This window comes from Antechinus flavipes, chromosome 5 (genome assembly GCF_016432865.1).
Source record: "Antechinus flavipes isolate AdamAnt ecotype Samford, QLD, Australia chromosome 5, AdamAnt_v2, whole genome shotgun sequence".
Taxonomy (NCBI): Eukaryota; Metazoa; Chordata; class Mammalia; order Dasyuromorphia; family Dasyuridae; genus Antechinus; species Antechinus flavipes.
In genome coordinates, this window is record NC_067402.1 from 28,441,401 (window position 1) to 28,459,140 (window position 17,740).

General features: G+C 53.2%; 1 protein-coding gene across 3 annotated transcripts in view; it reads right to left on the reverse strand.

The window, feature by feature from the left end:
* Nucleotides 1-9,326, reverse strand: part of UBE2E1 (ubiquitin conjugating enzyme E2 E1) — a 41,183-nt gene extending 31,857 nt beyond the window's left edge. The window contains exons 1-3 of one of the 3 annotated variants that reach the window (XM_052001838.1): nucleotides 9,210-9,326; nucleotides 8,400-8,491; nucleotides 1,467-1,517 (exon numbers count right to left, since the gene is read on the reverse strand). In XM_052001838.1, the coding sequence (XP_051857798.1) occupies nucleotides 1,467-1,517; nucleotides 8,400-8,440 (92 nt within the window). In that variant the 5' untranslated portion in view covers nucleotides 8,441-8,491; nucleotides 9,210-9,326. Of the gene's footprint in view, nucleotides 1-1,466; nucleotides 1,518-4,611; nucleotides 4,785-8,399; nucleotides 8,590-9,209 lie in introns of those variants that run through there. The other 2 variants (XM_052001836.1, XM_052001837.1) reach the window with 2 other exon arrangements.
* Between the last annotated feature and the right edge of the window lie 8,414 nt (nucleotides 9,327-17,740).

The following is a 17,740-nucleotide window of genomic DNA, read 5'->3' on the forward strand; positions in this document are numbered from 1 at the left end:
GAGGGCTCGAGACGTCTCCTCAGAACAAGGCCGGGGGCCCCGGGCCGGCCTGGGACGAGACGCCGAGGGGGCGCGCCGCTGATCGGCCTGGCAGAAGTGGGCACCAGCCTAGCCTCCCAGGCCAGAGCCCCCGGCCACCAGAGGGCCCTTCGAAAGACACATTTCATAAATCACATCAGATGAAAACAGGGGGCCTGCACTTTTAAAAGTAGAGCCACTGTTTCACTGGAGCCAACCGCCTCCCATCTCAGTTACCCAGACTACGAAGGGGCCCCGAGCACCAGCCCCCCCGGCTCCTCACGCCCCGTGCCTGGGCTGGCCAGATGCGGGCACACGCTGTGCCGGGGGGGCTGTGGAGCCGTTCCTGCTCGTCAGCAAGGGCAAAAGCGCTGTCCAGACCCAACCTGAGGGCCGGGCCACCCGCGCCCGAGACACGGACAAGCTCACGGGCGCAGCCAAGGCACCGGGTGCGAGCCCTCGGAGGATCTTTTAAAGTCATATGAAACAGTCTTTTATGAAAACCCAACACTTCCTTTAAAGGAACACTTAAAATCAATGTGTATGTACAGCCCCTAAGGGTGCAGTCGCTCACTCGCTCTCACGCTTTCTCTCTCTCTCTTGTCTGTCTCTGTCTCTCTCTCTTTTCTCTGTCTGTCTCTCTCTCTATTTCTATCTCTCTCTCTGTCTCTGTCTCTCTCTCTCTCTCTGTCTCTGTCTCTCTCTCTCTCTCTGTTTGTCTCTCTTTCTGTATGTCTCTATCTACCTCTCTTTGTCTCTCTGTCTCTCTCTCTGTCTCTGTCTCTCTCTCTCTTTCTCTGTCTGTCTCTCTCTCTATTTCTATCTCTCTCTCTGTCTCTTGTCTGTCTCTGTCTCTCTCTTTGTCTCTCTGTCTCTCTCAGTCTCTGTTTGTCTCTCTCTCTGTGTCTCTGTCTCTCTCTATCTACCTCTCTCTTTGTCTCTGTGTCTCTCTCTATCTACCTCTGTCTCTGTGTCTCTCTCTATCTACCTCTCTTTGTCTCTCTGTCTCTGTCTCTCTCAGTCTCTGTCTCTCTCTCTGTGTCTCTGTCTCTCTCTCTGTGTCTCTGTTTCTCTCTCTGTTTCTCTCTCTCTGTTTCTCTCTCTCTGTCTCTCTATCTGTTTCTCTCTATCTCTCTCTGTCTCTTCTCTGTCTGTCTCTCTCTCTCTATCTACCTCTCTCTTTGTCTCTCTCTCTCTCTCTCACACACACACAAGCCCCGTAACTGTAACTGCAGCGTGCGCGCAGTAGGGCAGCCTCTCCCCCCTCCGTCCCCCTCCTTGGCTCTGCCAGGGGGGCCTCAGGCACACAGGCTGGCCCTCCCGCCCCCTCGAGACAAGCACGAACCAAGGCACGGGACCAGGAGAGCCCGGGGCAGCTCTGGGCTCCGGGGGAGGAGGGTGGGGGCAGAGAAGAGCGGGAGAAGGGTTTAAAAGGGAAGGAAACTAACCTGCAGTTGGGAGGTGGGTCTAATGTGATGTCCGCCAGTTCCTTCTGAATCCTACGCCCAAGAGAAGGAGAAAAAAACAGAAATACAATGGTTAAGTCTTCAGCAAAGCCCTCCAACCACACACAAATCAGGACAGACATTATACTGAGGCCGGGGAGCCTGTGCTGCCCACCACCTGCCCATGGGGCTCACCCTGGCATTCGAAGCCTGGGCGTTCAAGCTCTTCTCTGTGCTAGTTACCGGGAAGAGCCTGCGGACCCCCCTTCACTCTTTTCTTAAGGTTTGGCTGCTTCCTCCTATGCCCCTGCCAGGGCCCTTCTGGACACCTGGACACGATGGGCACCTGCCCATCCAAGGCCAGAAGCAATGACCACGGGCACCTGCACGCTTATGTTCACAAAGTTCTTGACGGACATCCCCACGGGCAGTCAACAAGCCCTGGGTCAAGCGCTTGTGGGGTCCCCGGCCACTCAAGGTCCCAGGAAGGACGGGAATCCGGATCTCTCCAGTCAAACCCCCGGTCTCTCCCCCGACAATCCACCCGCCGCCCTGCGGCTTCCCTGGCCGCCCCCTGGCGTCACAGCCATCACTTCCTGAGTCGGGGAAGGCCTCAGCTCAGACCCTGCAAGACCACTCCCCAAGAGACACCTTTCCTTAGCAGCCCCTTCCCACCCCCTCATGCTAACTCCAAAGCAGGCCTGAGCCAGCACTACACGCCACCCGCCCCCTACTCCAGAAGAAGCACAGAGACCCCCAACTCCCAGCCCCAGGGACCAGTCCCTAGGCCAACATCTCTCCCGAGGGGTCTGCTCCAGCAGGACAATGAGAAATGGCACCTCGGAAGCTTCTTCCAGAGCCGACCCACCCCCTGGCACTGCCACCTGTGGCCGCCTTCCTGCCCCTCCATTTCCTTTTCCACCCCAGACAAACCTTCCCTCCCCTTCCCACCCTACAGCCCCACTGGAGGAGTTTACTCTTATCCCTTCTCTCTCAACTTCCTTCATAACTAGGAACCCAGAAGCCCCCAACAAAACAAAGGGCACGGTCCTGAAATTATCTCCCCTTGGGGCCAGGCAGCAGCCCTATGCCGAGGTGAACCAGCCTTCTGTCCCTGGGAGGTGGGGGCCAAGGAGGGGCGCAGGGACACAGGGCTGAGAGTGGGGGACGGGGAGGAGTGGCCCCCCCAGATTCCCTGGGATCCCCTCATTGGGGGCTCTCAGAGGGCAGGAGACCCAGACACACCAGGAAAAAGGCCTTCTCCCAGCGTACCCCCCAGCCCCTGCGCACATGTACGGAGGCACGTCCCCTCTCCTCCAGCCTCGTCTCCTGGTACGGCAGGGACCAGAACCCAGGCCCGGAGTCAGCAGGGGCAGAGGCGGGCTCCAGGCCGGTCCTTTTCCGGACCAGGAGCCCCCTCTCCAACCTGAGCACAGAGTGCTTGCCTCCTGCTAAGGTACGGTGCTCCCCCTGTGTCCCAGACCCCCAAAGGGCGCTCCTCCCGGCTCTCTTGGAGGCTCATAACTGGTCAGGGAGGAAGGGGAGGAAGAGAAGAAGAGAGGGGGAAGGAGGAAGAGAGAGAGAGTCAGAGAAGGGGGCAAGGAGGGAAAAAGAGACAGAGATGGAGAGGGAGAGAGAGAGATGAGGAATAAGAGAGTTGAGAGAGAGTCAGAGAGGGGAAAAGGAGAAAGAGAGAGAAAGGTGGAGGGGAAGAAGAGAGACAGGGAGGAGAAGAGGAAGAGAGAGAGGTGGAAGGGAGGAAGAAAGATGGGGGAAAGGAAGAAGAAAGGTGGAAGGGAGGCAGAGAGGAAGTGAGGAAAAAGAGGGGAGGAAGAGAATCAGAGGAGGAGAAGAGGAAGAAGAGAGAAGTGGAAAGGAAGAGGGGGGAGGGGCAGAAGGGAAGAGGAAGAAAAGAAATAAGAGGGACAGAGGAGAAAGAAGAAAGGGGGAGAGGAAGAAGAGCCGTGAAGGGGAAGAAGAGAGAGATGGAGGGGGGAGAGGAAGAAGAGAGACAGAGACAGAGAGGTGGGGAGGAGAGAGAGCGCGACACAGAGGGGGGAGGGGAGGGAGAGAGGCGGGGGGGAAGGGAGGGAGAGAGAAACCAACAGCGCAGTCTCCCCAAGGTCCCCTGCGGAAGCACTGTCAGCTAATGGCCAGGCTCCCCGGGCTCCACGACCCCCCCGGTCTCAGCACCGGGTCCCCACCAGCCCCTTCCGCGGGCCCCCGCCTGCCTCTGGGCGCGGCACAGGCAGAGTACAGGAGCACGCAAGCCCAGGGCCGCTAGGTGGCGCTAGAGAGGGGCAGAGGAGAGACCCTGCAGTCTGGGACCCGAGTTCAAACAGGATTTCAGACACTAGCGGGGGGAGCCCGGGCAAGTCGGTGGGCCCCGTTTGCCTCTCCTCAGCTGGGAAATGAGCCGGAGAAGGACATGGCCGACCGCTGCACCGTCTCCGCCAAGAAAAGCCCCATGGCGCCCCAGAGTCAGGCTGCACAACAACAAGGCAGCCGCAGGCCCGCCGCCGCGCCACACGGCAGCCAGTCCTGGATCGGGAGGAGGACCTGGTTTTAGCGCAGGCTCCATCACTAGCCCCGCCTCTGGCCCTGAAGCGGCCCCCCACCCCCGGCTGCCAGCGCCATTTGTCTGCCTTCTCCCCAAACATCTGACTACCACTCCCCCTCGGGGACTCAAGTGTCATACGCAAACATGGGACCGGCCAAAACCAGCCCCAGAGAGGCCCAGTACCGCACAGCCGCAGCCCGCCACGCTGGGCACGGGCCACCCGGACACGTACAAAGACATGCACAACCCCTGCCCCCACCGACACCACGCCCATGGCGCGCACACGGGGGTCTGCGGACGGGGTCCGCCCGGCGGCGGGGACCGCGATGGTCACGCAGATACGGGTTATCCCCGGACCACAGCCCACCCGCACCGACCGGGCCTGACGCCCTGCGGTGGCTGACATTGACATGCGCCGACATCTACACACGCCAATGCAGATACTGACACGCGCTGACATTGACGCGGCTGGGGAAGGGGGATGGGCCAAGCGGAGGGGAGGAGACCAGGGGGTCCCGGGGCTGGACGCCATGATGGCGGCGGCTGCTGGGCCTGAAAGAGGGGGGAGGGGGACTGGTCCAGACTGACCTGCCGGCCATGGCTCGGGCGGGCCTCGGTTGGGGTGGGGGACCCCCGATGTGGAGGCGGAGGGGGGGGATGTGGGCTGCCGTGGGCCCGGAGCCCCACAGCACGGGCAGGAGCGGCGGCAGCGCCGGCCTCATCCAGCGGCGGCGGCGGCGCAGCGCCGGCCCGACCCCGACCCCAACAGGGCCCCCGCGTGCACCGGGCTGCGTGCCCCTCCCCCTCTCGCTTTCCCCCCTTCACCCCCTTCACCTCGTGCCCAATTCCCCTCCCGAGTAAAAGAAGTTGGGCGGGGGGAGCTGCTTCGGAAACCAGCCCCTCCCCCAACCCTTAGGCCCTCAAGGACGCCCTTCCCCCCACCAGGAGGAGGGGTCTGCTTTCACAGATGCCCCTGGGTCTTCACTCTGGCAGGGCGGGGGTCTTCCCAGGATTCAGGTCCTGCCGAGGTTCCTCCCTCCCCCTCCCCCCAGACCTCATGGTCTCCTCTCCTGCAAGGCCCTTCAAAGGGCTTTGGGTTGCAGCAAACAACCTCCTTTTGCAGATGAGAAAACCCCCATCAGAGAGCTGGAAGGGTCCTCAAGGGCCAGCCCAGGAAACTGAGGCCCGGAGAGCTTAAAAATACCGGTCCAAGGTCACCCAATGGCAGAGGTGAGATTTGAACCGCCCAATCAGGCCTTTTTCCCCCCTCCCAACCCCCAACTTGTTTACCCCAAAGCCCGGGTTTGGGCCTAAGGCTCCTAACTGGACAAAGCATTCCTGGCCTTCACCTCCGAATTAGCAAGTCCGGCCTCTTTGGGGCTTTCAAGTCTCCAAGCATACTACACATGCTCTCACTGGCTGTTCCCAACACCCCGGGGAGAGGCTCCCTGTGGTCATCCCCATTTTTTGGGAGAAGAGGAAACCAACGGATCGTTAGGTGACTGGGCCAGAGTCCCCAGACCAAGGGCAGTGGGAGCCCAGCCTTGTTTCCGTCCAATACCTTTCTCGGCCCCAGGCCCTGCCCTCCCTGCCCCCCAAGTTGCAGGGATGATTTTTAAGTGACTTGCACCAGCCAGGCCACACAGCTAGCGAGCCCTGCCTCCCAATACAGGCCTTTCTTTTTGATTCTGATGCTACCGTCCTTTGTCCTCTGCTTAACTAGACTGTTATATAAGCAACTGGGAAGGATGGTTTTTATTTCCTGCAAAATTCTATCATTTTGGCCTTAAGTCCCTTCCACAAACTGCTTCCTATCTCACCTCTTCTCTTTAATTACACTTGAGATGAGGTATTCCAAGTAAAGCCATTCCGTTTTAACAGATGGGGAAACTGAGCCCAGACAGATCAAGTATCCCCAGTCACAATGGCTCCAAACTGGCAAAGCGGGATTTAAATCAGACCTCTCACCGAAATAAGGTACGGGGAACGCCCCACACCAATGAAAGTCAGCCCTCAGCCTCAAAGAACTACCCCAAAAAGAGGATTTCAGTGATTTGTCCAGAGTCACACAGCCAGCATGGCTTTCTGGTTCCGATACCAACTTCCTCATGGCAACCTGTCTCAGAAATAACATCTAGCTACCCTTCTCTTTAGAGAGAAATTTCTGGACCTGTCCCTTCCTGGCTTTCCCTCCATCCTTCTTCCCTGGGATTATTTATGAAAATAGAGGTGAAAACTTGAGGATGGAATTTGGATGAATTTTAATACACCAGCGATCATTTCTATCATGCTCACAAAATTAAATGATTCTCACAAGTATCTTCTCAATCTCTGATATCTGCCTTTTCTAGAACTTCTATCATATCTCTGACTAACACTGGACTTAAGAGTTCTGAATGTTCCAAGGAAGGGAGTAAGGCACCGAGATTTTTGGATTCCCCTCCATTTACACTCACTGTAGTATTTTCTATATACAGAAATGTCTTTCTCCCTAGTTCAACACACTTGGAAATACTTATTAGCTTTTTCCTTGCCAGCCCAATTTTAGCTACTGTCACAGACTAGACAGTTGTTGCTTTTAAGAATAAAAAGCAGTTGACTGTTTATCCTCTGCATCTGAGAGATATATTCACATCACCTACCTCCTACTAGGCAAAGTGTTTGCCAAAGTCACTTTCACACCCGCCTATCTGACATCAAACTCATCCAGACCACTTGCAATCTGGGCTTTTAGGAAGAAACCACTGTCCGGTAGCATGAGGTTGTTATTACCCTTTGTTCCTCTGATGGAGGCTCTCTTGGCTTCCTCTCTCCCATCCTGAAGGCTCCTCCTGCCTCTTTCAATACTATAGACAACTCCACCTTTCTGAAATGTTTCCGGAGGTAGAAAAATCTGGGTTCCAGTCCAGCTTCTGATCTGTACTGGCTGTGTGACTATGGATGAACTTACCCCTCAACACCCTGGAGTGACCTTCTTCACCCAGTTAAGAGATGGTCTCTTGGCCCTTTGGCGGGAGCTCCAAATACCAAAGAAATCGCAAATCCAGGACTCCCCACCACCCAGACTCCTTTTCCCTTCTAAAGTCACTTCATTTTTAATCATTCCCAAGAAAAGGAGCTTGTCTTACCTCAAAGGAACCAAAACACACCCCTGGCCCTGACAGGAGTGAGCCTGCGTTGCTCACACCGGCCTCAGTGTGACGGGGACATTCACCCAAGTACAGCCCTCCCCGTCCCCGAAGGCCCACTCCTGCCCCAGAGCATCCCCTGAAGAAGGAAGCACCAAGACTACCTGAGAGGTTCGAGCCCTCCCTGTCCCAGTCTCACCCTCTCGCCTGACCAGACCAGGCCAAAGGCTTCAGAACCGCCCGGTGACAGGCCAAGTTGCTGAAGCACATGACGTGGGCACCCTCTGGATTCTCCCAACCACCCTTTGGCAAGAAGGGCAGACCTCATTGTTCCCATTTTACTGAGTAGGAAACTGATCCAGAGGATCTTGACACAGGCTAGTCTGCCCATTGTTGGGGCTCACTAGAGCTTCCTAGACCCCAGTTATTCCCGATTCCAGCTGGGGAAGAACACCAGAATAATGAATTCTCACACAGATCACCCCCTTAGTAGAGAAATTAAAAACCAAACAGCCTACCTTATTTTTAATGGCCTCTGAAGACCTCACCCTGGCCCCACCAATACCCTCTTCCTCCCCTCCTGGGGGTCACTCCAATGCCTAATAATTTCCTAAGAGATTACCCCCCCTTTATAAGCGAGTTTAATTTGTAGTATTTCCCAAAGTATTATCTGAGGAGAATGAAAAGATCCTATTATGGGATGATGGGGAAAAGGAATAGCTGCTGGCAAAGCCATGGAAGGGGGAGAAAAAAACCTAAGAACTAGAGAGGAAAAGATTTAGACTCAAGGCAAACCGTGAAAGGAAAGAAACACGGTTTTAAGGCTTCAGAGCAGGAAAAATAGGATTGCCAGGAAAAGAGGGGGAAAAGGCTTTCCCTGAAATTTTGACCAAAAAAAAAAAACCGGGGGGAGGGGGAGGGGAAGGTACGCATTTAGATAGCTTTTTTCCTCGTAATTCTTGACCTCTCATCAAAATACCCATTTTGATTTCAACAGAAAATCCGTTCTCTGCTCTCCCGCCCCCCTCTGTTCTCTTTAAGTTCTGTGCCCCTCGGATAAAAGCCAGGGATTTCGTCCCGCAGGACGTGGGCACAAAGCGATATTCGCCAATTCTAACATGCAACAGGTGAAAAGGCAGACCACTGAGTTTGGGGGAGCCGCAGCGCTTCCAGGGGCTTGGGGAGGGGGGAGATCGGGGCGCGCCGGGCCGGTGGGAGCGCTGCAGGGGCGGGGGCGGGGGCACCCACCTCTTGGCGCTGGTGGAGAGGAGCTTGGAGTTCTTGCTCATGCTGACTTTGCTCTCCTTCTTCTTGGGGGTGCTGCTGCTTTCTTTCTCAGTCTGTTGGTTGGAAGATGAGGATGAGGAGGAACTGGTGCTGGCTCTCGAATCGTCATCCGACATAGCGAACCCCCCCACCCCCACCCCACCAACAATCCCTGCGGGAGACAGAAAAGACAAACCATCCAGTGAGTATCCAAGGAGAGGGGGCGCCCCGGGAGTTGGGGGGAGGGCCCAGTCTGCCCCCGCCGCTGGCCCCCGCCCACACCCCCGGCCCCCCACTCACCGTCGCAGCCAGGCCCGGAGGGGGCTTTAAATGCCTTGACGGTGGGGGGGAGAGAGGGAGGAGGATGGAGGCCAGGGGAGGGGGTTGCCCAAGACGGGGCCGGGGCTGGGGAAGGGGAGCGGAGTTTAGAGGGACGGGGACAGCCGGAGCCCCGAGAGGAAGCCGGGGAGGGGGGGGGCGGCAAGTGCCCAATGTGGGGGAGGGGGAAGGGGCCGCCGGGGCTGGCTCGGGACTAGCCTTGGAACCTCACAAACTGCGCCCCCGCCCCCACGCCCACCCCCCCTGGGTCCGGCGGAGCCGGGGCTGCCGGCGTCCCCCCCCAAAGTCGGGGTGTAAGGCTGGGGAGCTGAGGGGGCAGGGGAGCAATAACAATGAGCCCGCGGCTGGGAGGCTAAGCCCGGCCCAGCGCCGGGGAGCGGGAGCGGGGACGACAATGGGCCGGGCGGCCGGGCCGGGCCGAGGCGTGGGGGGAAAGGGGGACCGGTGCCGTACCTCGCTGGCTCTTTGTGTCTGACTGCTCGGGGCCGGGGCCGGGACCGCCGCTCCTGCCTCCGCTGCTCCTGCCGCTGCCGCCGCCGCCGCCGCCGCCGCTGCTAATGCCGCCCCTGCGCCGCCGCCGCCGCCGCTCCGCTCCGCCCGCCGCTCCGCCCGCCGCTCCTCCCGCTCCGCTCCGCCCGCTGCCGCCGCCGCCGCCGCCGCCGCTGCTCGGGCCGCCCGGGCTGCGGCGCCGCCGCCTGGGCCTGGCCACTCGTGTCTCTCTCGCTCGCTGGGAGAGAAGCGGAAGTGCTGCAACAGCAACTATTAAACAGGCAATGGCTTCCCTCGGCCACACTCGCGCACACTCACACTCACGCGCGCGCGGCCCCGCACGGCCCTCCTCCGGCCCGACGGGGGCAGCCACGGCGCACGTGGGAGCGCCCCCCGGGGTCAGTCCGGCCCTCCCACATGCCCAACGGCGGGGCCGGGGGCCGGGACCCGCCTCCCTCCGCGGCCGGGCTGCGGGGCGCCCGGGTGGCGGCTCGGACCCGGCCGTGGGGGGCTGCCCGAGGGCAAGCCGAGGGGTGCACGCTCCCCCTCACACACGTGGAAACGTGCACACACGAGGGACAGCCGGCAGGCCGAACCGACGGCCGTCTACCCAGGCAGAAGAGCCTCTCGATGAGGGCTCCGGTCAGCCCCAGTGGGGACCCCGGGGAGGGGGGTCCGAATGCGAGGCTGGGCTCAGCTTTGGGGGGCACGGCTGGGGAGCGGCCCCCGAGCGCTATTTAAACCCACCGTGGTCATGGCCCTTCCGCCAGAGCTCAGGCCACAACGGACGCTCGTTTCCTCCCCAGCCTGGCGGAGCGTCTTTAGTCTGGGCGTCTTTGGGGCTCCCGGGACAGTGGGTCCACGGCCGGCCACCGCCTTTTCTCGGGCCGCTGAAAGCAAGGCCTTGGAGTGGCCATCATTTCCCATGGCAACCGGTCATCGGCGGGACTTCCCGGGCGAGGACAGCTGCACCCCTGCAGCCTCCTCCTCCTGAAACCCCAGCTCCATCTTTCAAAACCCGACCCCCTCTTGCTGAGCCTGGACCGGAGTCCAGGAGACCCGGGGCTGCCTGGGACCCCCAGGAGGTCAATGGCAGTGCAGCGTCCTCAGCCCGGGCAGTGCCCTCCTGGATCTCCCTGCCCCCAGAGACCCGGGTGCCCTGGAAAAGGTGTCCCGACATGCCCTGATGCAGCGTCGGGGAAGCTCTCCTCCAAAACAGTAATATTGACTGGCCGAGGAGTTGGATGATCAGCACTCTGTCACTTACAAACGGCACAACACTTTGGCAGTGGGGGTAGAGGTTTGGTCTTGTCCCCCTGACTGGAACACTCCCCCCATGCAGACTGGCGCTGTGACCCCGGACAGAAACCTCAGGCAGCGGGGCTGGAGTGTCCGAGAACCAGATTAAACTCTCACTGGCAGCCCGAGTTCCTAACTTGCGACTCTGGGCAAGTCACTGAACCCCAATTGCCTCAGAAAAAACTGTAATTGGCAAATAGTAACTTATTTTTAACAGCTTTTCATTTTTCCAAATACATGCAAAGGTAGTTTTCGATATTCACTCTTGCAAAACCTTGAGTTCCAAATGGTTCTCCCTCCCGCTCCCCACCCCTTCCCCTGGACAGCCAGCAATCCAGTGTAGGGTAAGCATGTTTCTCCTAAACATATTTCCATAGTCATCATGCTGCAGAAGAAAAGGTCGATCAAAAGGGGAAAAAACAAACAAAAGTCAACAGAAAAGTGAACATGCTAGGCTTTGGTCCACGTTCAGTCCCTCTAGTTCTCTCTCTGGATGTGGAAGGCGCTTTTCATCTCAAGTCTATTGGAACTGCTTGAATCACCTCATTGTTGAAAAGAGCCAAGTCTATCCCAGTTGATCACATCCTCTTGTCATTGCTGTGTACAGTGATCTCTTGGTTCTGCTCATTTCCCTCAGCATCAATTCATTTCAGTCTCCCCAGGCCTCTCTGAAACCTTCCTGCTGATCGTTTCTTACAGAACAATAATATTCTATAACTTATTCAGCCCTTCCCCAACTGACAGACCCCCACTCAGTTTCCAGTTTGGGGAGCCCCAGGACTGCCACAAACACTTTTGCACACGTGGGTCCCTTTCCCTCCTTTAGTATCTCTTTGCGACACAGGCCCAGTAGAGACACTGCCGGATCAAAGGGGACGCAGAGTTTGATAGCCCTTTGGGCAGAGTTAATTGGAAAATATTTAATCAAATACAGATACAGTAAAACAATATTAACATGGTTTTTCTAGGTCAATAAGAGACCCATAGGGATTCTTACATGTGGCTTAGGACCCCAGTTTCTAAGTGAATTTGGATACAACCCTGCTCTCTGCAGCTCTCTAAGACTTCAGAGGTGTCAGAGAAGGGGCTGACCTGCTTTGGTAGAGAGAGTTTTCCTCCTGTGGGAATCCCTCTATGAAGGAAATCACTGGTCCACCTGATCATTTGTGTGGGAAAGCTTGCCATGACAGTAAAGCACGCTCCATTATCAGAAGGTCTTGCTACACTTTGAAGTCTCCTCCTCTGGGATCCACAGGTTCTCTCTGAAAAGGCCATCTCTGCCTTTTGCCTCTTTTCCACCTACAATTCACTTCTCATCTCCTTATGTTCTAAGTGAGCTATTGGATTGCAATGGCCTTTTCAAGATCGTCCAAGAACTCCTTATTGCTAAACAGCAAATGGCCTCAGCAAATCCTCATCATTGTTGACTTCTCAAAAAACATTTGTCGAGTTCCCTCCTTCTGAAGACATCCTTCCCTGGGTTCTGTGGTTTCCTTCTACCTTTGTACAGGTTCTCGTTTGCAACATCATTTGGGCTCTCCCATCATCCACCTGGATGTGTCCCCAGGGCTATGTCCTGAGCCCTCTCCTCTTTCTTCCTCACTTCCGTCCAAATGCAGCCCTCTTTCCTCTCCGGAGTGACAATCCAGCATCTCCTATGCGTGCTATCTCCCCCAGATATGCCATAGGCATTTCATAGTCTACAGATTCAAAAGAAAGCTTCTCCCCCCTCCCTCAATCCTTCTCTCCCCCTGTAGTCCCTGTTTCTGTTGTGGGCACAGTCCTTCTTTTCCTCATCGAGGTTCTGTACCAATCCCCATCCTTCCCACATCCAATGAGTATTCCCATCTTGTGGTGTATTGCCTGTTCCCATCCCCAACCCCCTCTTTTCTAGACTACTGCCATAGTTTCATAGTCTCTTAACATCCATCCTTCCCCTCAGAATTATTTCCCTAAAACACAGATCGAATTGTATTCCCTCCTCTTTCAGGATGCTTCAGAAGCTTCCTATTGCCCCTAGGATAAAATGGAGACTCCCCTATTGGGCTTTTAAAGTCCCTCACATGCTGGATCCACCCTATCTCTCCAGCCTTATTACAGATCATTCTTCCTCATACTTGATGTGTTCTAGGCAAAGGGGCCTGCTTAGTTACAAGAGCATTTTATCCATTTCTGAGTCCTGGCAATCCTGCCTCCAACCCTGAAATGCTCTCTACTCATCTCCAGGCTCATATTCATCGCTACCTCCTACAAAAGACTCATCATCATTATGGCAGTTGTTTGAGATCCTCCTCTCAAAACTACTTTGTACAGATCTTCAAGGCTCCTATTCAGTGCTATATCCTACAAGAGATTTATTGTGATTATTACAATTATTAGAGACCCTCCTCGCAAAACCATTTTTTTTGGATCTATGTAGTTATCATATATGTAATATGAATATATCATTTTTATTTAGCTACACACACACACACACGATCAGTAAAGTGTAAACTCCTTGAGGGACTGGGGGTGTCTTGTGTTTGTCTTTGTATCTCTAGCACATGATACAAAGTAGGTGATTAATAAATGCTTACTGAATTCTCTACTTCCCACGTTTCAAAGATCTCTGCCTTTTCCCTATGTGTTCCTTCTTATCAAACTAACCCTGTTGATTATTATGATTTCAGAATGACCTAGTGACTTCAATAAAGATTCAATTATTGAGGAATCCCCAAATCCAAGGGATCTGGGAAAAGAATCTGTTCTCAAAGTACAGTCCATTTGTAAAGTCTATTATTTAAAGTAAGCAGTTATCTCAGGTAGAAAGAATAAAAGACATGCTTCATAACCACCCCCATTCCATTCCCTCCCTCCCTTCATTCCAGCAGTCTAGTGAGCCCCGTCCCTGTTGTACCTTGACAGAGTGACAGGAACTTGTCCCAAGACCCTGCAATTTACAGGACAATGATAGCACTTGTAGCACTTTATCGAGGTACCCCATCCCCACCCCCAATTTAGCACCTCCAGAGCAAGAGAAATTAAAATGGGAAGCCACCAGATGCTCCATTTCCTTTCCACCTACCCATATTCGAAGTGATCTTTTCCTACCATTCTTTCTCCCCTTTCCCTCCCCCACAGTAGCCTTATGCACCTCCCACTGTGTTCCAGGATATCTGTTTCTTACCTCCCCATGTGATGTCCCCATCTCCACACATCAGCCCTTGTTTCTTAATTTCCAAAATCATCTCTCTCTCTCTCTCTTTCTCTCTCTCTCTCTCTCTCTCTCTCTCTCTCTCCTTCCATTCAACTGAAGTTGATTTTAAGTTTGCTTTCTTCTCCCTGCCCCTGGGCCCATGATGCTCTGCCCCTACCATGCCCTGAGAATGTGGGATTCCCTCCTGAGATGGAAAAAGCCCTTGGAAGGTACTCCCTCTATCACCAGTTATGTCTTCTCTGTAGTAAGACTAGATGGGAATCTGGGGGCATTGTCCAAGTGAAACTAGGGGATTTCTGGAGGATTGGAGCAGTGCCAAAAAGATCTGGGGAGGGTTTGAAGGGGCTCAGAGTCATCTAGTTCCTAGCTTCTTAAACTGTCTTTTGCAACCTTATAGAGGGAGGTCTCATAACTGAATGTGGGGGTCGTGAAATTCTGATTTGTTTGAGAAATGTTTGATCTGTACATCTATGTTATATATACCTCTATACCTGGGGTCATATAAAAATTTGGGGGTGCAAAGGGATTATGAGTGGAAAAAGGTTGAGAAGCCTCAATTCAGTCATTTTATAGATGAGAAAATCGAGGTCTCACAAGAAGGAAATGTCAAGAGGTAGGATTTACACCCTATAATTTCAATGTTGACATATTTTTTCTCCATTAGATGCAATTTTAAATGATTAATCCATTTAATATTTTGCTAGTGACATTCAGTGGGTTCAAATTCAGACCCAGAAGTCTGTGAAATATACTTGTTGGGTAGTCTAAAGCATAGCTATTATATCAGACAAAAATGGCCTTGAGCGAATGAACCAACTATTCTTCAGAAGTCAGATTCCAGAGATTAATTAATTAAATCATTCAATCATTTTCTTGATTGGTTTCTTATTTACTTATACATTCATTTAGCTTTTTCTTTTTACTATTATATACTCTGATTTTCAGGAACAATAGTATTCATCTTTAAGTCACCTTTAAAATAACCAAGTGTTTGAAAGAAAGGTATAGGGGATTGGACTCAAGGTCAAGATTCATGATTGTTGTGATACTAATTGTGAAATCATGATCAAATGACATGATCAGATAGGTTGCAATTTCCTCACTTATAAAATGGAGATAATATCTAACTGGCACAAGACTAATCTGGAGAATATGCTTTGTAGACCTTAAAAGGAAATAGAAAAGCCCTTTGTTATTATCAAAAAGTTTCCCCTGTGCTTATCACCTGGATAATAACATGGGAATTTCTAGCCTTTGACAGATCTGGAAGCTCGGCCCAATGGGTGCCCCTCTAGTGATGGAGCTGGCCAGCTTTCCAGGGCCCCTGACCACGTGACTCACCAACATTTGCCTTCCAGAGGCATTTCCCCAAATTACTGGGGAGAACTCATAGGACTGGAGAGAGCGCCCTGGAAGAGAGCTTAGAAGCCATTCTTAACAGATGGAGGAAGAGACAGCTTGCCCAAGCTCACATATTAAATTTGGGGGTCCAATTATTAAATAAGTAAGATTATTAAGTGGGGGTCAGATGTTCCTGGAGGACTGCTGCACACAGTGAGAAATAAAAGGGAGGTACAAGTACATGGTACATGCTGAAAATAGACATAAAGTTTTTAATGAATTCTGAATGGTAGAGCCCTAGATGCCTTCTAGTTCCAGATTTGGAGTTAGAAGGCCCCAAGCGGGCTCAGGCCAGCCCGTCCCTCCTTCTGGAGATCACAAAGCTAGCAGGTGACGGAGCAAGGACGCCACCGGCTTCTTGGGGTCCGGCTGCCTGCAGTTATCCTGGATTCCTCCTACATCTCACACACCCCATTCTGGGTTCCATCAGGCCTTGGCCATTTTCACATCATTAGGTCATTGTATTAATAAATGAGCTCATCGGGTGGATCGCCTTTCCTTTCCAGCTCTGGAGACCCTGTCTCAGAAGGCCGACCACCCTCACGGCTTTCAGACACCTTGGTGTGTTTAGAGCCAGTTACTCCTTCCCTCACGTGAAGACAATTTCATCATGTCGGGGACTTCTGGGGCTTTTGTCTGCAGCTCTGGCCAGTCCTTCTGGCCCATTTGGACCTGGAAGGCACACAGGGCTCGGCACTCAGCCTTCCAGACCCAGAATGTCGCTATCACAGGGAGCGGCGACAAAGTAAATTATTTTTTTCTGCCACACGGAGGCATAGAACAACCATTGGATTTTTTAAAAAAATTACCAAGACTTGACATAAGAGGTTAGAGCACAATGGGGATGTTGGATAAACCCAAATGGAGAGAGGTCCGTAGAAGTCTTATAAACCAGCACGTTGGGCAGACCATCCTTCTGCAGCCGCCATGTTGAGAGGAAGCCAGAAAGGAGGCTATTTGCTGCGCGGGATCCGAGACGTTTGGCTCAGTAGGGCATCGGCTTAGAAAGGGAAGACGCCTGAAGCTCACGGGACGATGGCGAGCCTTTGTACAGCTTTCTCAGTGTGCAAAGCCCTTTGCCAATATTGTCTCGTTAGACCCTCCCAACCCTGCCGTGAAGGGGTTCCATCATGCACACATGACAGAGAAGAAACAAAAGCGGACAGAGAGTAAGGACCCGGGCTGTGCAGCCAGTAAGTATCTGAGGCAGAATCTGAACCCATCTGAGGGAGTCACAATCATGGAGATCGTTTTAGAAAAGTGCCAAGAGGGTAATTTCTTTCTGCTAAGTGTGCCAAAGGGTTCCCAAATCCCAAAGGCAATTGAGAACATTTAAAAAGGATCCAGCATCTGTCTAAAAGAATTAAATTAAATTAGAAAAGAAAGGAAAGGATCCAGAATGCTAAGACTAGACACGCTCTGCTTGCTCATGCAGAAGTCAGGAGTCATGTGCAGTAAAAATAAATCAAAACAATTGCCATCAGAATACTTTAATGTTAGTAAACCACCTTACATCCATGGCTTCACCTGAGGTTCACAACAACCCTGGGACAGAACTGCAGTTATTATCCCCGTCTTACGAATGAGGAAATTGAGATCCAAAATCTAGGCAGGAGTCGAAGACTGGGCTAAGAAGGTTTAATGGAACTCAAGGGATTAGAATCAGATCTTAGAAGCCAGCTTTTGCAAGTTGGAGAAGAGGGGGGTGGGCATCCTAAATGAGAAAGAGTGATCAAAAGCTTAGAAGTGGAAAAGCATTAAAAAACCTGAGAAAAAGGAAATTTCCCCACTGGACTCAGGAAGGTGGCTGGTCGGGTAGAACGAAATCTGGTAAGGGAGGCTGGAAGTAGAAGCCAGAGGGCCCTGAATGCCAGCCTAGGAAGTTTGGACTTTCTTACCAGATCAAGGAGCAGAAATCATTCCTTTTCAGAGCCTGGAAAGGCATCCTGTACGGCTCCAACACTGTTGAGATAAGGGACTTGCTCAATCCAAGAGACCAAGTGAATTATGGATGGTCACAAGGCTAGTCAGTGGCAGAGCTGGGGTTAGAGCAGAGATGGGGGGGGGCTCCCCCCAGCTCTAATCTCATCTCCCAGACTCCCCATTTGCAGCTCCTTTCACTTCCATGCTGCTGCTTTTATATGTGTGTATGTATATGTGTATATACAAATATAGATACATACATCCGTGCTTTAGGAAGATGAGTGTAGCTGGGGATCAGTGTTCGGGATCAGAAGGGTAAGTGCAGGTCCAAACACCAATCTGGAAGCCTCGGCAACAGTCCAGCTTAGAGTCAACCCAGCAGGCAAAGTTTTTATTCTCTGTTTACCTTGATAAACCATTATCCAAAAAGCATTAAGTACTTATTTATGACTGGGAGCTCTGCCTTAGTCATTTCTCTGACTGAATGAATCCCTGCTCTTTAAGAGTTAATGTTTTCTATTTGCAAGGCCCTCAATTACCCGGAACAATCTTTTGTAAGCTCTCAGTGTGTATATACAAGGTGTCCCAAAAGTCTTGTTGCAATTTAAAGCCTTGTTTTAAAAAATGTCTGCCTTCGAAGGCAGAAAGAGGGAAAAAAGACCTGGTAGGCGTCTTT